Below are 17,993 nucleotides of genomic sequence, written 5' to 3' on the forward strand. Positions count from 1 at the left end.
TGAAAACCAGCCCTCATCCACTGTAACTGTGGGTACGCCAGGTAGGCAGACAAATCCCCTGCAGAGACAAGTCCACCTGCCCCGGCATGGAGCTGGCTCAGGCGTGGGGAGTTTGTTGGTCTGCGTTCATCGGCACGTGAAAGCAATTCAGCTCTTTGCAGCACTGAACTGGTGCTGGAAACATTAAATCTTCTGCTCCTGATATCTCCTAACAGCCAGGCTGCTGCGGCTACGAGCTTGCAGAGCCATGATCCATCCACTTTGGGATAAGAGACGTGTAAGTGCCTGACCTCTTTTTATGGGAGCTGGAATAAGAAGGAATTAGTGCTGGAGTCCCAGAGAAAGCCTGACTGAAAGGACTGCAAAGAGAGCGGTTTTCAGTGCTGAGCCCCAGAAAGGGCAGGAGCAGAGCAAAGGGGAGGAGAGAGGGAACCCTCTCCTCCAGAAGGAGCCGACGGACTGGGAAAGTGGCCGGGGAGCAAGCGGCTCCTGGGCAGGAAGGAATAGCTCTGCGTGGCACTATCGCTGGGATCTGGGATTGGGAAACAGAGACGACAAACGCCTGGCAGCAGGGATCATCTGTATGTTCTATGTTTCAGCCATGTTTGGTCTGTGGGACCCCAAACTACAGCTTAGTTTTAGAGGTGCTGGGAGAGAAAGGGAAGGAAAGATGCTGAATTAAGTCACACCTGTGAGAGAGACCCAGAATTCTCAGGAAAAAGAGTTACCGCTGTCATACAACGTAGTTGTGAAAATATATGCCGTTCGTTAATAAGAATACAGAGTAAGCTCTTCATATGCTGCCCTTGCTTACTGACAGATTCACTCTTTCTTCATCCTGAGCTGTCAATCACTTTGAACTGGTATCTTTTGTCGTTTTGCCCAGCACCTGGCTGCAATTTGCACCAAGACCAGAGAGGGAAAAATTACGGAAGTGTACCTTTCAGCATATCGTAAAGTTGACAGAGTTTCTTCGTAACAGACGTCTGCTGGACTCACGTCCGCAATCTGTAAGCATATGAAAAGTATGAACTGACATTACATTTTGAAGGAGGCGTTTTGAAAGAGCTGTCAACACTACCAAAAATCAGATAAGCATTAACATGGAAAAATCAACCATTAAGGTCCTTAAACATAAAAGGAGAACCCTAGCATCTTCGCAATCTGGCTATAACTTAACTCTTTTTAACACTTTCACAAGAAATGAGACAGACAGACCGACAGACCGACAGACCGAAAGATGAGAGGATACAGGTGGCTTTTGCAAAAATTAATACTGGAGGCACTTGAATCCTGGTAACTCTGGCTTACGCTAGCATCAACGCAAAAAACCAACCTCGCAAAACCACTTTGATGGTATTTGTACAAGTAACAGTTGAAGAATCTGTCCTTAAATTTGTTCAAAACATCTTCGGTGAATTACGGGAGTTAGCATTTGAAGAAGCTCAAGTAAACTGTTTTAGGACTACCAGCATTTACAGGCAACGTTTTCACATGGGCACATTTTCTATTTGTATCCTTCCATCTTTCACTTTATAGTACTTTCTTTAACAAAAATACCTCTTCAAAGATGCTGGAGTATACAGTTAATTCACCTGAGACAAAGAAGAACCTATGGGAGCTGCATCTTATTTAGGAATGCAGTATCTGGTGCGCAGCACAAACAATAATCTCAGCATTCAGGAAACAAAGTAGCTGTTTTGTAATACTGCCTAGTTTTATGTAAAGAACATGGCTTTTCTATAAAACACGTGCTTATGAGTTATCTAGCTAGATTTATCTGCATTTAGATACATTTTTACAAATATGCCAAAAACTCTTTCAGAAGAAATAGGGTTTGTATCTCTAATGGAGAGAGAGAGAGAGAGAGGGGGAGAGAGAGAGATATTTTGTGCCAGCCACATTTCTGCTCTGAAAACAGAAGTGCTCTCCATTTCAGGAGTGCCTTTAATAGTGGCAAGAAACTTTTGACCAGCAGAAGGGTTCTCACCTTTATGTTGCATAGAAAGCAAACAGTTAAGTTTGAAGCTACACCCACTTTCACCAACGTTCGAGCCATGCAATTCTATTTCAACAGGTAAACTGGGTGATAAATTCAAGAATCAGTTTACCATGATGGGCCCTGCTGTTTCCTCAGGACCGAGTCCCTGCATGGGATATGCAGCACCTTCTTTTCCGTAGCAACCTCGGCCAGAGCGCTAAGGGAAAATAAAGTGAAAAGATGTGAACGATAGAAGCGTTAACTATCAAAATCAAATTGGGGGGTGGGGGGGGTGTGGGAGGGGGGCACGGAGGGGGAAAGCTACCAGATTAGAAACTTCAGTATATTCATGCTTATGTACATGCTTCACTATATTTGTGCTTACGTACATGCTTCACTATATTTGTGCTTATGTACATCTCAGGCTTTATTCATTGATTAACCATGCAGCAAAGAATCCTGAATGGAGGGAAGATTTTTTTCATATCTAGAAATTTCTTTTTTACTTCACAGGAAAGGATTAAAAAAAAAAAAACCCAAAAAACCTGATGACAGTTCTTAATGTGGTTAGACTTAGATTTACACGTGTTCCTGCCTTCAATCTGTCTCTTCCCAGTCCTGAGGATTTTTGCCTTTTGCTTCCTGCCAAGCCCACCAGATTTATAACTGACTGTTTGGTGATTGCTTCAGTCGAGAAAAATCTGTTAAAATATGGTATCAACACAGCAGGAACAATTACCAAATCAATTGCTCAGACATTATTAAGTAAGATACAGAAAACGATACTCTGCAGAAACTCAGAGGAAATATCTTGGGATAGTTACCGGTATTGGAACACCTTCTATGTGCAGAATTGCTTTAAATATGAGAACTGCAAAGGTGTGCCTGAAAAGAAATGACCTCCCGTCTCTCGGGATTAAGCAACAGGCAATACCGCTCATCCCCTGCACCCGCAGAAAGGGAGTATGGAAACACCCCTGGCTCCCAACCTCCCCTGGCTGCAAAGAAGACGTCTCCCTCCTCTTCTCCTTCCAGATGAGCCCAGGACTGGCCCTGCCTGCCAGGGCTGAGCAGCTTTTGGAGCTGCCTGCGCGAGCAGCCGTGGGGTGCTGAGCTCGCTCGTGCTGCCGAGATGGGTCGTGCACGTCCGGGCCAGCCGGACCCCCCTCCTCCTCAGCCGGCCCCAGCCCAGGGTTGTCCTGTGTAAGCTGCCCTGCAGACACCTCTCTGCCTCTGTCGACAGAGGACTTCAACAAAGCCTGTAGTTCTGGTATCTGTCTACCAAGGGGAAAAACTGGGGGAGCGATGGCAGGAGCAAGGCCCCTTTTCCAGAGCGGAGCCGCGAGCAGTCGTCTCCCCCGACACGGCTGCTCTGAGATGGTTCGGCCATGCGTCAGCAGCAGCACCACGGTCACCCAGCAGCCCTCCGCCTGGCCCCGGGCACACACAGCGAGGACAGCACGATTCGGGCCTTGTGACCCTCTGGGGTCATGTCTTTGCAGCTGCCCCACTGCGGCGTTCCCTTAGGCGGGCTCGGGGAGGTGCCACAGACTGCCCCACACTTGTGCCGCGCTGTATGACCTTGCTCGCTATAGGGCCGCTTGTTGTACTGAGGCCAGGAGTTCTGCGTTTCGCTAACGGGCAAGCAGCAGCTACCACAGATAAACAGTGACCGTAGGTTATTTCGGGACACCAGTGAGAGATTTTCCAAGACCACTTGTCATGTTTGGGACATAGAGGATCTTAAAGACGGAGTCCATCTGCAAACAGGCAGTGGTTTAGGACGTCTCTGCCTTTGGTGATCCTCACTCCGAGAGCAGCAGTGGTGGACAGGGTGCGAGCGCCAAAAAGGTGGGCTGGCGAGGCTGACCCTGCAGCCCAGGGTGAGGAAACCCAACATGCTCTCATCTGCTCGCTGTCCTGGAGGTGGCAATAAACAATGGTGGGTCTAGGTAAAACAGAGCCATCCTGGCTTCTGTGTCTGCATAAACTTCCACGAGTTCATTTTATGGTGCATCTAACAGGACTAAATTCATTAAGAGTGCTAAACAGCTACACCGAACAGAGGAAACAGTGCCCGCACACTACACCTGTTTGAATCGCATGGTGACGACCACGTGAGACCGACTGCTGGTGGCATTCATGGCAGTCGTAGCCGTCGTTCTCACCTTACTCCCTTGTTCCTCTCGATCTGCGCGTAATTACAAGGCACCACCTTCAAACTGTCCACATAATAACCTTGCTGCTGGTCTTCTCTAATCTTGCGCCCACCAGGTTCCTGGTTTTAGACAGCAAGTCCATTACCTGGGGAGAGATATTTATAGTCAAAATTTCTCACTAAAATAAGAAAAAATATTGTTAGACTTCGTAAGGATAGAACAAAAATTAAGAGAGAGTACGGCTGAGCACGGGGTAGTTATTCTGGCTTTACCATGTTTAGAAACTCCTTCCCAGAGTGTTCCACTGTCCAGGTGAATTCCGCTCACGTTGAAAGCTTACATCTGCAGACTTAAGGTGCTTGCAAAATTCAGGATAAAGGCGGAATTTCCCTCTGCTTCTCCTATCATCATTAGATGAGGAGTTTAAACAAGCTGATTCCATGAGCTGCGAAAACTAATGAAGTTTGTTTTCCTGAGCATTCATTTTTTTCCGATCTCTGCTGCCCGCTGCATCAAATTGGTCTGAAATTGGCCACATGGCTCAAAACCAATGAGGAGGAAGGTACAGGGCAAAGTAGTTCACAAACAAGTGGCAAATTGTATAAACCTTAGAAGAAAAGCTAAACGTTCAACCCTCTGAGACATATACCATCTCCCAAATCCCCTCCCGGCTTAAGAGAAACAGATTACCCATTTTCAGTTAGGAATGAGTCCTGTGTCTGCCAACATAAGAGGCAAACAAGAAGAGGAGCATGGGGAAAGAAAGTAAATAAAAATGCTGACTTTCTTCTTAACCCTTTTTTCTTCAAAAAGGAGCAAAATACAGAAGGGAGAAAAATAATAAAAAATAAAGAAGCGCTGGGTGCATGGGGGATTTCTCCTCAAAACTTGCACACCGGGTTAAAATCATGACAGGTATTTAAAACAGTTAACAAAGTTAGTTACGCCTACTGGTGCTACCCCTTAATTAACTATTGGTTAATAGTTTTCTTCATCTTAAAGTTACAGTTCTCTTTTAATTCAGCACGCATGCTCAGAGAGTAGGGGCCTTAACTGGGTTGGGGCTTTTCTAGCTAGGAGGTGTGTTCCTTAGCATTAGAACGAGATTATAATGAGACAGGTTAACTCTAGGGCACTATTTTGGCAGTCCATTCTATTTTTCTAAGATACATCCTTGTGCTAATCGTTATTGCTAGTTAGCAGAGAGTCAGTGAAGACAGTCTTTATCTCTAATAGGTCTAAGTGCCAGGTGGAGTTGTTATGAAGTATCTTCTTTACATTCTTCTAATTCTTCTTACTTGCTTTTAACACTTATTTTTCAAGAAGTCCTGTAACATTCTCCCCTTTTCTGTCCCCTAAGCAAATTCTTTGGCTTTTAAAAGTGGTCTGTTATGTTTCATCATTATTTTTAGTGTCCACATTTGTCCAATAAGTTCCTTGAGTTTACACCAAAGGATAAGATTTACTATTGTTAATGTTGTCGTAGCTATCAGTAACACCAATATCGGGTGGGTCATTATGTTTAAGATTTTGGTAGCTGACGGGGAATAACCCCTAAACACATCCCATCTGCATCATGATGGACAGTAATTAAAGTCTTTCTTCCACTTTCTTCAACTTGTTTTAACAACCTTTTTAAATTTTCATGATGTAATAGTTTTCTCATTAGAGTGAGATTCATTCCAATAGGGGTGGGCTGTATATCCTGAATCAACGTATAATTAAACTGTAGCAACTGATAAGTAGTAACAGGAGCCGTGTAGGTAAAATCACATCCTGTAAGACTAACAAAGTTGCAAATGCAAATATTTGAATGGTTGCTCGTGTCCACCATTTGATCATCTACTTCTACAAAATCACACTGACTTCTCAGACAAACACATCCCATACCCCTGTAAATTATAAAGGTTCTTAGGGTCTCGTTGGGATGCACCTCAAAGTGACAAACATTATGTTCAGTGTCAAGACAAATATCTTGCCCTTTGATGGTGTTTCCTTCACAAATAAATCCTTGCTGGTCTCGTACGACACAGGCCTCGACATCAGTAGTTTGCCACTTATTCCTGGTTTTCATAGCCCATACCCTATATTCTGGGCGATAAAGTACAGTTCCATGGTAATTTAATCCTAGCGCAACAATCGGGTATATGTTATACACTAAAGCTTTATATATTGTTAGTACAAAAGCTGTAGCTGTGTTGTTAGTAGGGTCAAAGGTAAAATTAACCAAATGCCACCACGATGGGAATCTCCTTTCAAATTCCGTTGCGTTATTCCAAATCACCTTTCGGATTTCTTTTGGTGGGATTCCGTCGTCACCTTCCCTAATGATTGCAGCTGCTATTGTCTGTAACCATAACTGAGCTTGGATACAACTGAGTGCTGTAGAAACATTAGTCTGAGCCACGTCTAATGCATTTATAATCAGTTCATTGTCCTTTTCATTAAGCTTTTCCCACTGTGGTAACACATTTGCTGTAAGCCATTGGCCGGTTCCTAAAGATAGGAGGGAAGATCTTAAAGGGTTCTGTATTTTGTTCAGATCACTGGTCACCATTGCGAGTTTGTTCCTTATTATCGCAGTATCTATACTATTTAAAACTCCCAGTCCTGTTCCTACTGCACCAATCGCATGTCTCCTTTTCCTCATTCGGGAAGGAAGGGTCCTCTTATGTAACCATGACGTCCACCCCGTATGTAAGGATCTTATAAATGACGAACAAGCTGGTTGAACAGTGGAAATATCGTTCTGTGTTAATAATTCCACTCGTTTAAGAGACCATATTGGATTAGACATTACCTGTTGCTGACCGACATATTGAATTGCGTATGGTCCTGTCGGATACACTTATGGTCCCATTTGCTCAGGCTCTGTGGGACTTGATTTAGTAGCCTGAGTCAGGGTGGTGTAGGCAGGGGGAGTGGTGGTTTCCTCTGGTGTCTGCAACCGAAATCTAAAAGTTAGAGCTTGGGCCCCCTCTTGATTTGCCCCCAGACATACTATGGTCACCGTTTGAGTTATACTGAAGGGATACCAACAAACCTCCTTGCTTTCACATATCGTGCTGCCTGTTCTATTGGCAGAGTCCCAGACAGCACCGTTCTTGGCAGTAATTTGGGTCTGGAGAGGAGGCGGGTTACTTACATTAAGGAGTCTACAACCTACCTGGACCTCCTTTCCTTTCTCAAACATCCAGGTACAGACCGAATCTATTCTTTCCCATTCAGTTGGTCGCAGTGTCATGTTATTATTATATATTACCACAGTTGCCAAATTCAACCCGTTTAAATCCTTTCCTGAGCTTCCCATATACCCAAAATATGTATCTGTCCGACACCACTCCCAACAGTGGTTACAGTTCAGCAGAGTCATAAGAATCCATATCATCGCTTTAAAATGCGAAGCTTCAATGGTCCCATAGGTGTTGATTCCCATCGTGGCTTAGGGCCTTTCTTCACTCTGGTGTGATGCACCCACGAGGTCTGCTCTTTAGTCTTGATCGCTGTATGGGATGTCAGCAGCACCTGGAAGGGGCCTTCCCATTTCAGTTTCAGAGGTGAATCTGTAAAGGACTTCACATACACATAATCACCAGGCTTAACATTATGCACCAGCCCATCAAGACCTCGGGCTCTGGTTCCTAAGACAAGTTTCTCTATCTCCCACTTACCGTTCTCTATTTCTCAACCTACGTCTACAACTAGTTTCTGATCTTCTTTGGAATACCTGGGTTCACAATCAATTTGTATTTTACCGTCTGGGACCAATGACTGCACCTCTAATTCACCTTTCTCAGCTGCTCTTTTGGCTTCTCGGTCTGCCATAGCATTGCCCAATTCTTGAGAGGTATATCCTTTCTGATGAGCCTTGCAATGCATGATAGCCGCTTTTTCAGGTTGCTGTACTGCTTCCAGGAGCCTAAGAATTTCTTCAGTGTGTTTTATATGTTTCCCCTGGGTGGATAGGAGTCCCCTTTCTTTCCATATGTCTCCATAGGCATGGACTACCCCAAAAGTGTATTTGGAGTCTGTCCAGATATTAATCTTTTCGTCTTTGGTTAGTTCCAATGCTCGGGTTAAAGCGGTTATTTCTGCTTTTTGTGCCGAAGTATTTGGGGCAAGGGCTGCGGATTCTATTACCTGATTCACGGTGGTTATTGCATGCCCTGCTCTGCGGATGCCTTGTCGAAGAAAGCTACTTCCATCTGTGTACCAGGAATCCTCAGCGTCTTCCAGTGGCTCCTCCTTTAGATCTGGTCAGCTGGAATAGACCGCTTCAATCGTTTCCAGGCAGTCATGTGATACCGGTTCTCCCATGGTTCCACCGAGGAAAGTTGCTGGATTGACAATGTTAGTAACAATTATTTCCACATCATCCTGTTCCACCACAACAGAATCTCTGTGGTGAGAGCCAATGCCTCCCTTTTACCTCTAATACTGTGGATACAGTATGAGATGTCAGCACTGTAATCTTTTGGCCTAATGTAAATTTACGTGCTTCCTGAATATTTAGCACCAATGCTGCTACCGCCCTGAAGCAGCTAGGCCAACCTTTCCTTACTTCATCAAGTTGTCTGGAGAAATACGCCACTGCTCTTCTATATGGTCCCAAGTTTTGGGCTAGGATTCCCAGGGCTATTCCCTGTTTCTCATGGGAGAACAACCAGAATGTCTTAGTAATATCTGGTAACCCCAAAGCAGGGGCTTCCATTAATTTCCTTTTCAGTTGCTGGAATGCTCTTACTGCTTCCCCATTCCAGGTGAGGTCTTTTGGATTACATTTCAACAGTTTATAGAGTGGCCTTACTAAGAGTCCGTAGTTATAGATCCATGGATGACACCATTCCATCATCCCTAAAAACGTACGGAGTTCTTTAGCCGTCTGTGGTCGAGGAGTTTGGCAGGTGGCCTCCATTCTTGCTGTTCCTAGGGTCCTTCGGCCTTCAGCCACTAACAACTCACATGGTCTTTTTATTTAGGGCTTAGCCGCAATTTTACTCCCTTGAAGCATGACTGACTTCACTGAAGTCAGACGTACCCTGGGGAAAAACAGATTCAAAGCAAGAGAATTATAGAAACCAACTCCACACCAGGAAGACTCACCAACCTTGACAGAGGGGTTTGTACCTGCATCCCGATTCACTGGGTTGTCCACAATCCCAGTGGATCATGGAGCAGCAGAGAGGCAGATGTTGTTCAAAGGGAACACTCATAAGCCTTCCACAGCTAAACCACAGATATTCTGCATGCAAGCAACTGCAAGCCCAATGCAGGTGACTTTACAGAACCATTTCCCAGAGCCTGCCTCTTCGCTAAGGGGTTTTCAAGGTGCTATGCACCTCCTGACCGCGCTACTCATGCATTTCTAGCTGAGCTACAGCGCTCGGGTACTTCGCTGACTCACGCTCCACCAAGGACGAGACAAAACGTTCCATTTGTACAAAATTCTGATTCGGCTGTATAAACCCCCACGTGCTCCTCACCGAGCCGCATGCACCCCTCTCCCAATGCCCTGCACAACCCCTGCAAGGGGCACAAAACCCAGTTCAGCAGAAACCTGCCAGAGTGTTGCTGAAGCTGTGCGGAGGACCTCTCGCTGGCAGAGCTCCCTACTCCAGATGCTCGCCAGTTCAAGGGCAAGACAAGGGACAAAGTATTGGACATCAGTGCTCTTGGGGGTTATCTCACCCTACTTCTACTTGTGGTGATGTTCATGTGTTGCTCTGCTGCCTCTTGAAACTTGAAGAGCAGCACTTTGCCGCCCTTCATGGGTGCCCGTTTACCTCTTCCACCCCAAAAATGAACACTAATTTATACTAATAAATCACATTTTAAGGCACCAGTGTACTTTGCAAAGCCTACCTCAGTGACATTAAGCTCTTGTGTCACTTGGGTAGCATAGAAATCTGCCCTAGGCCAACCTAATTTTTACCCTAAATAAGGTTCATGTGAAGTAATTTCTCAGTCCCTCCAAAGGAACAGATTATTTCACAAGCATGGGGAGCCAGGCACCACAGGGCATTTCCTCTTTAGTTTTCTATATCCATACTGTTTGAGGACAGGACAAAGTGTTAAACTAAATCTAAGCTGCAAACGGAACATGAGAAAACAGCTATGCCCAAAGAGATCTTGCACCTCTGGCCTGGTGCAGAAACACCAGCTGGCTCAGAGCTATGCCCTAACCTGGCCTTTCCAACCAAGTAATGCGAAAAACAGTGCTCAGAGGTGGCAGAATGCTGATGGAAGGAGTCAGCCTGCCTGCCTTTGTCTGCCTGCTATGCTTCCTCCCTTCCGTGCCATGGACTAAATCCTCTGTATTAACAAGCCTCCCAGTAACAGCACTGACCCTTCACATCACTGCACTGAGAATCAGACTTGCCAGGGCCACGGCACTGATGTTCAAACCGCCAAGCAAATGCATGTGTGGCACGGAATAGGTGCCAGTGGACAGAGCAACCACAGTAACATGCATGAAGACACAGCCACACCAGTATTACTGCCCAGTACCACTGCCAGTACTACAGGCTCTGGAGTAAGGTGTCTGCCTGCAGACTGTATCTGCCCCTTTATTCCTAGACATGCTCTGTCAGGCAGATGTCTCACTGTCATCTGCAGCACACCACCCTCCCGCTCAGTTAAGGACATCTAGAGGTCAGTGGCTCTGCACCAGCCTGGCTCTCTGCCATGGGCACAGCACTCCCTCTCCCCTAGACTCGCAGCTGGATCGCAGGCAGGCAAGTATCCTCAGGGACAGCACGGCTGCAAGGCTTGGAAACACAGGGGATGAAAAAGCATCATCTTTGCTCCAGTCCAGAGCCAGGCAGGGAAGTGGCTGCCAGGTGGGAAAGAGAAAAGCTCTCTGGATCTACTCATGCCTCTAGGATTTTCCATAAGAATTAAACTCCTACCACTGAGATGGCTAAACATCTTATCAACACCCCTCCCTGACGCTCTCCTACTCTTCCACCTGCACCTTCCCTCAGGAACACTCAAGAAAGCGCAGGGAGGGAAAGCACAGCCTGTGAGTCCCTGCTGCAGTGCCTAGCAGCACCATGCAATGCCAAGATGTGACCAGCTGCAGACTGCCTGACCATAGCCTGGAGCAGACCTCACAGCAGGGGGTGGACTAGAACCAACGTGCAAAAATAGTGATTACTTTAGACACAACGTTCAGCTGTGTCACTACTGTGTCCAACATGATATACATTAAGGTGACAGCAGTTTTCAAAGGTGGTGGTCCTCACTCTGATCAGGCTCACTTCGGGTCCTCCAAATAACAGGTCACTTTTAAACAGACCTTTGTATCTATAATTAGTGGAGCAAACCCATAATTATGCAGCAACGGACAGATACTAGAAACCGACACCTTGAGAGGCTGCCCCACCACAGACAGTAGACTCTCTTATCCCTGAAGCCAATAGACATTACGTCAAATATGCCAGCGCTGAAGGATAAAAACAGCCTGAAACACACAAGAGCCTCCAGCCTATGAGAGCATAATCTTCACCATGGGGAAAGAGTTTCCCCCAGTTCCAGATCCAGTGCAACCCCACCAAAACCAGGATGGGTCCTCAAAACCCACACCACATGCCCTGGTCTGAATCCAGCCCTGCAGGTGCAGCTTCCCCTGAAGGCACCAACCTCTTGGCACCTCCAGTCTCACCTTGTTCTCCTCAGGGGGTGAAAAGGATGCGGAAAGTGCTACCTTATGGCACAAATCCTTGGGGCTGATCAACTTGAAATAAGGTGAGCTCTCCAAGACGACCTTCACCAGCTGAGGAACCTGCAGGAAAGACATGAAACTATGACTTTGCCAGTTGTGGAAACACGAGGAGAAGAGACCTAGCCATGCCCTGGTGACATCCTTCCTCAACCACCTTTCCAAAGCACTTTTACCTCTCGAGGTACATACACATAATACACAAGGGTGGACCTGAATCCCTTCGGCCGGGGAAATTAGCTCCAGGCCAGAGGCAGTAGGGCAATGCCCTGCTGTGAAGGAAGTGCCAAGCAGATAAGACACCAGCAGCATGGCGATATGATACCCGAATCAAGTCATCCGCATATTCAACAAGCCCATAGAACCTGCTTGCTTCTGCCTGTGCACATCCATGCCGTCACGCCTCTAGAGGGGGAATGTATTATCTGAAGGCAAAACAGGATGTGTTATACTGGGGCAAGGAAGAAATTCACTTCTAACATACCGGGTTTGAGCGGAGCAGTCAAGCTGCAGTGCTACAGAGTTGTGCAGGCAGACCAACAAGAGAAGGAGACCACAGACATTGTGGCCTTACTGGGAATAAAAGCAAGCTGAGGAGCAAAAGGAGGAACATAGGAAAACAAAGGGACAACCCCACAAACAAGGAGATGGCTAAGAGAATTTAAAGGGGGCTGTAGAGAAGCAAGGAACAAGCACAATACTCTACAAGGAAAGGTTGATGCAGAAGATCAGAGCAGTCAACTTACCCAATTAATGGCAAGCCAGACGACCCCCCAGCCTATGCCTATCAATTATGGGCTTCAAAGGCATTTTCTGCCCTGAGATACATGACCAGCACTGACTCACACTGTGGTTTCATTACTAAAAGCCAATCTCAGCTCTCCGGAGGCTCTCACTGCCTGCTGATTGTAGCCAGGCAGCTCCCAGTGCAGGCAAGGCAGATCTCTGGGCATTCCTCCCCACACCCGGGAGTCCCTGCAGGCACCCTGCTGCAAGTTTCTGCCCTCTGGGATGCCACAAGCACAGAGACAGCACACAGGCATTTTCTAGCACACGGGTATCAACCCCTGAGCACCAAATGTCATCTCAGAAAGTCTAAAACAGGTGATTTTGACTGACAGGCAGCTTCACTGAGAAACAACGAACCCACACGAGGCTTGGCAAAAGTGGATATTCATTCTGCACCACCCACCCGAGCCTGATAACCCACGGCCGAGGCAGTCCTGAACTCTCCAAACGCCCTTTGCTCCCAGCAATCCCCTGGGGCAGGGAGTTCCCAGAGATAATTTCACACTGCAGACAAACATTTTGGTCACCAAGTCCCTTGGGAGAGGAGTGCACATGGCCAAGACCTTCAGCAAAAGCCACCCAGAAGATGTGAGGGTGGCGAGGAGCAGCCTGAAGACAGAAAAGCAATTTTACAAAACACAAGTAAGAGCAGTAAGTGTATGGCGAAGCGCTTCTGTATTTGAATGATTACAGAGCCTCTCTTTGGAATATACTTTGCTGTCAGCTGGATTTTGATGGAGCAGACAACCTCAGGCTACCATGCAGTATAAGTCAGTGTGATTCAGAGGAATCTGGGAAACTGGTGAGACACAGCACAATGTTGCTTTTCTCTAGGACATTCCCAAAAGCCAACAACATATGGATATGATTTAACCTCTCTTGGCGTTATCATCTCTCTCTGTGTGTACTTGAAGTCTTACTAGTAAGCATTTGACGGAGGCTACACCAAAGCGAGATGTGGCTATTTCAGCAGGAGGATGGAAAATGGCAAGCTCGCACCCTGGTGTCCTGCCCCAGCCTTCCCCCAGTATCGGGCTTTAGCACTGGTAGCTAAATTCCAGCAAAACCCACCAAGTTCACCAGAGGTTATTTGTGTTGGCTACTAAGCATATCAGGACTTCAATGTCTCACCGGGGAAAAATGTTTTACCTTTCCCCCAGCAGAAGGCAGAAGGAACTCCACCACCACCAGCAGTTTGAAAGGACAACAGGACCTAGTCACTGAGGCATTCAGATAAGCTGGAGGCGAGCCTGTCACAAGCACGCACCCTCTTCAAATGCCACATCAAACAGCAAGGAAAAGGCTACCTTTCGATGGGAGCTTTCACTCCTCTCTAGAAGCTGGATAATCCAGGCCAGCCTCTGCTCCGTGGTGAGAGACATCTCCTTCAGGAAGGCCGAGGGAGTCAGCTGAAATGCAAAACACCAGCAAGAGCTACACAAATGCCTTTCTTCTGAAAGGCTTTTCTTGGTCAAGTGCCACGGATGAATAATTTGTGATCACAGCCACCTGGATAGTCCTGGAAGTCCCCAAGTTTCTGCTGAAATATTTAACACCAGGAAATTAATGATATAGAGCGGAATACACACGCTCTAACCAAGTGGCTCTGCCCCATTAGCTTCTCCTTCATGATTCGATGTGACATGTTTTGGGGATTACTTCTCTTTGGGCATTTGTTTTCTCTTTAGTTTTGCTGGATTGAGCCAGATTGAGCCTTTGAAGAGAGTGGGGAGGAGTTATCAGAAATCCCCGAACTCCATCCTTGCACAACGCTCACAACCAACACGTGTGTGGAGATGTCACACAGTCATGCCAGGACCTGGAAAATTCAGAAGGCTCAGCAGCACAAATACAGGCACAGCGGGGCCCTTCAGGGCCCGTGAGCTTGGCAAAAGCTGCGCTCAGGAAAAAGTTAAGGTGAGCACTTTGCTATGGCCCTTAAGCATCCAGATCCTTTTGTGCATGTGTCCAACAGCTTCCCTCATCACAATAAAACTAAACTGCTCTCTGATGACGCTGTGCTGAAAAAGACAGGAAATTAAGAATAAACAGCCAATTTCTTGATGGATGTTAAGAAAAAAACCAGGAAGTTTCACCTAAAGGCACAGCTTCATGTCTATACAGATCCTGTGGCTGGCACTATGCCACGTGCCAGTGCTCTTACTTCAAGGGACCCCACATCACTTGTGCTGACGCAGCAGCACCAACCTCTGAGCTGGTCCGACACCAACCCATCGCCCTCCAAACTTAAAGGCTGGGGATACTCTGCAGATACTCTGCACTACAACACGCCATACCCAGCTTTTCTTGTAGCAGCAGAGACTAGTGGCTCAGTCTTGCTTCCGTATACACAATAAATCCTCTTTCTTCTTCCTTCTGCAAAGATAAACCAACTCTCTCTGGACTAATTGGTTAGTTTGCCTTCCTATTACACTTTGCTGGAAGAGTCAGACAGGAGATCTGTTCAAAGTGAGAATCAGGATGCTATTGAACAATTTTGTTCAGCTAAATCTTCTTGCCCTGTTCAGGCTTAAGTAGCAAGATCACATTTCGGGACTAGAAATCACCTGCTTAGCTATCATTACCATAGAAACAGCATCTCAAGGAAGCCAGGAAAGGAGAAGCACAATTTCCAGGACTAAGCTCTTGTCCCTCCAGCCCACTGCTAAGTGGCTGAGTGCTTTCTAAATCCAGTCTTGCTACCCAGGAAGCCTCACCCATCACCTTTATAGTCCACTCCCTGTGTATTTTATCACTTCGGTACTGTCATCCTGCAATTTATTACAAAAGTTCTACCACAGCTGAGATAGTTAATAGGAGCCTAGTGTTATACCTTCCTGTTCTTTCTTTTAATAAACTTTCAACCCTCAGCTGTCAGTGAGGTGGACCAAGCTCCCTTCCAAGGGTCTGCTGGAGATTCCACAGCTCCACATGCTATAATTCACAACTGTGGCTCCTGCCTTAAGTATTTACAGTACTGTTTTCCCTTTCCCAACTGCCTCTCCCAGCACCTGATCTCTGCTATCCTGGCTTTGCTACTTGCATCAGCTCTCCCTTTTTATTTACTCTTTTCCTGGCAGCTCGACCACATTTCATTCTGGTTCGCAATGCATCGCAGCTTCCATGCAGGCAGCAACTTTGGAGTGGAAAAGCAGAAACCAAAGGACTACGAATCGGTCTGCAGGTCAGGAGCAAGCGGCCATAGGCAGGGTCAGAGCTGATGATGTTCACATCCTGACCAGCTGCCTTCACCAGCCAGGACCCTGAGAGGTCAGGCATCAGCCGAGTTCTCTGACAAGCTCCTGTGAACCTCAAGCCAAGCCAAGCTCTTTTAATCTCAATTTTCAAAACCTTCCGAGTGAAATATTTATGCGTATTCATGCCCAGATCTCAAAGGAGTTTCAAGCTCTGGAAAAACATCAACATTAATTGAATTCAAAGGTGCTAAACAGCAGACAGGTAAGCAGAGGCAGGACTACCGCCCCACGGCCTCACTTTGGCAGGCTCCAGCCTCGTACCCAATGGTCCAGCACACATACATTACTGGCCACCAGAATAGCAAATATCCCAAATATTGACTGGATTACTCCTGTAACACTACAGCACTGGCTGTAACCCCGAGGTGCTACAGAGCAGACTTTGGCTTCACCGAGTTATTTCCCACCCTTCGGTCAGGGGGCAAGGCTGGACAACCTGTCAGGAGCAAGCTGCACCCTCCTGGAGTAGTCTAGCTTTTCGGTATTCTCTTGACGTAGGCAGGAATTGCTTCTCAGGAAATCACCTATGGATTTAGAAGGCAAGGAAAGGATAGTTAGGGTGAGTTGCCTGTGCAGTCGCGACAAGCTAGGACATTTGTTGCATTTTGCATCACAAGCCTTCACGGCATTTTATAGACAGAGCGAGAATAAATCGTCTCGTCCCTCATTTACAGACTGGGCCACACAAAGATTTAAGGCCAAAACATCCGAAAGCCCACGTGCGAGACGAGGGGGGCAAGACCAGCAGCGGCGAGGCAGGCAGCCTCCATCCCCCTCCACATTTAACCCACAGCCCGGGTGCAGTCACATCTGCATCCCACGGGGAAGAAAGGAAGACGTTTGGGAAGTTTCTCCTTCAGGAAGCAAAGCTCGCTCCCCGTCCAGCTCTGGGGGGAAGAAGGGGCCCCAACTCCCCGTCCCCACACAGAGAAAGTGCTGCAGCCTCCGGGGGCACCTCACCCAGCACCAGAGCCCCACTCTGCTCCACAGGCAACCTCACCCCTAAAAGCCTCCCCAAAAAAGCACCCTGGGCGCGCCGGCACCGCCCTCCCGCTTTCCTCCGGGGAGGGGACACAGCCACCACCACCCCAGCACGGGGGGGTCACCAGCGTCCCCCCACCTCTCCCACCCCGCGGGGGACACGGGGGCACACTCACACCCCCGATCCCCGCTGCCAGACGGGCTGTTGCCCTCCTGCCGAAGGCAACCGGGACTCCGCCCGGCCCCAACACCGCCATGGCAACGGCCAAGGGCCGGGCGCCGGCAGGGGAGGGAGGCGCCGCCTTCGGGACAGGAGGGCGGACACGGAGGCGGAGGCGGAGGGGCCCGGGGCGCTCAGCGCCCGGACGGCCCCGCTGAGGAGCCGTGGCCGCCTGCGGTCCCCCTGCGTCTGCCGGCTGGCTGGAGGGGACAGCCAGAGAGCACGGAGAGAGCCCAGGCCTGCCAAAGGCTTCACGAGCTCACACGGCTTCGGCAGGGAGCCTCTGCCCCAGCACCACAGAGACCAGCTGCGCTTCCCTCATCTCTGGGGGCACGGACACTGCAGAGGCCCGGCTAGCAGGGCCTTATCCCAGAGCAGGAACAGCCGCGCAGGGACAGCCTGCAATGGCCACGGCAAGCACGCGCGGGAATTGCCTCCAACGCACCCTCCTCCCAGCTCCAGCACGGCCACATCCCTGCGGGGGTCACCCTGAAACAGAGCAGCCATTGGAGACACTCATGGCAGAGTCCAAAGGGTTTCTCCCAGGGCTATCCCCTCTGCCAGCTCTAACATCAAGCAAGCGAGCACGCAGCACTGATCACGAAAAGAGCCACACGCCACCTGGACACAGCCCGTGTGCCAACAGAGCCTAAAAATCAACTCACACACGCCCCACGGAGGTACCAGCTCTGCCCTCAAAAGGGACTATCTGCTCTTCTCCTGCTCTCTGGGTGATAACTCGCACCCCAGTCCAACCGGCTCACCTGCTCGGCTGCCACCTCGCACCTCCCAGTCTGCCTGTGGCGGGGCGCTCGGCACAGCCTGACACCGATGCACAAACCGGCACAGCCAACCTTGTCATTTCTCAGGGAAGCGCTGTAATAGG

At 48.2% G+C, this 17,993-nt stretch overlaps 1 protein-coding gene across 1 annotated transcript in view; it reads left to right on the forward strand.

Moving 5' to 3' along the window:
* The window catches only part of LOC132321900 (syntabulin-like), a 70,402-nt gene extending 52,802 nt beyond the window's left edge, over positions 1–17,600 (forward strand). The window contains 1 exon segment of the mRNA XM_059835278.1: positions 17,085–17,600. Coding sequence (XP_059691261.1) covers positions 17,085–17,600 — 516 coding nt within the window.
* Positions 17,601–17,993: the final 393 nt, after the last annotated feature.

The sequence above is a fragment of the Gavia stellata genome, unplaced genomic scaffold (assembly GCF_030936135.1).
Source record: "Gavia stellata isolate bGavSte3 unplaced genomic scaffold, bGavSte3.hap2 HAP2_SCAFFOLD_83, whole genome shotgun sequence".
Taxonomy (NCBI): domain Eukaryota; kingdom Metazoa; phylum Chordata; class Aves; order Gaviiformes; family Gaviidae; genus Gavia; species Gavia stellata.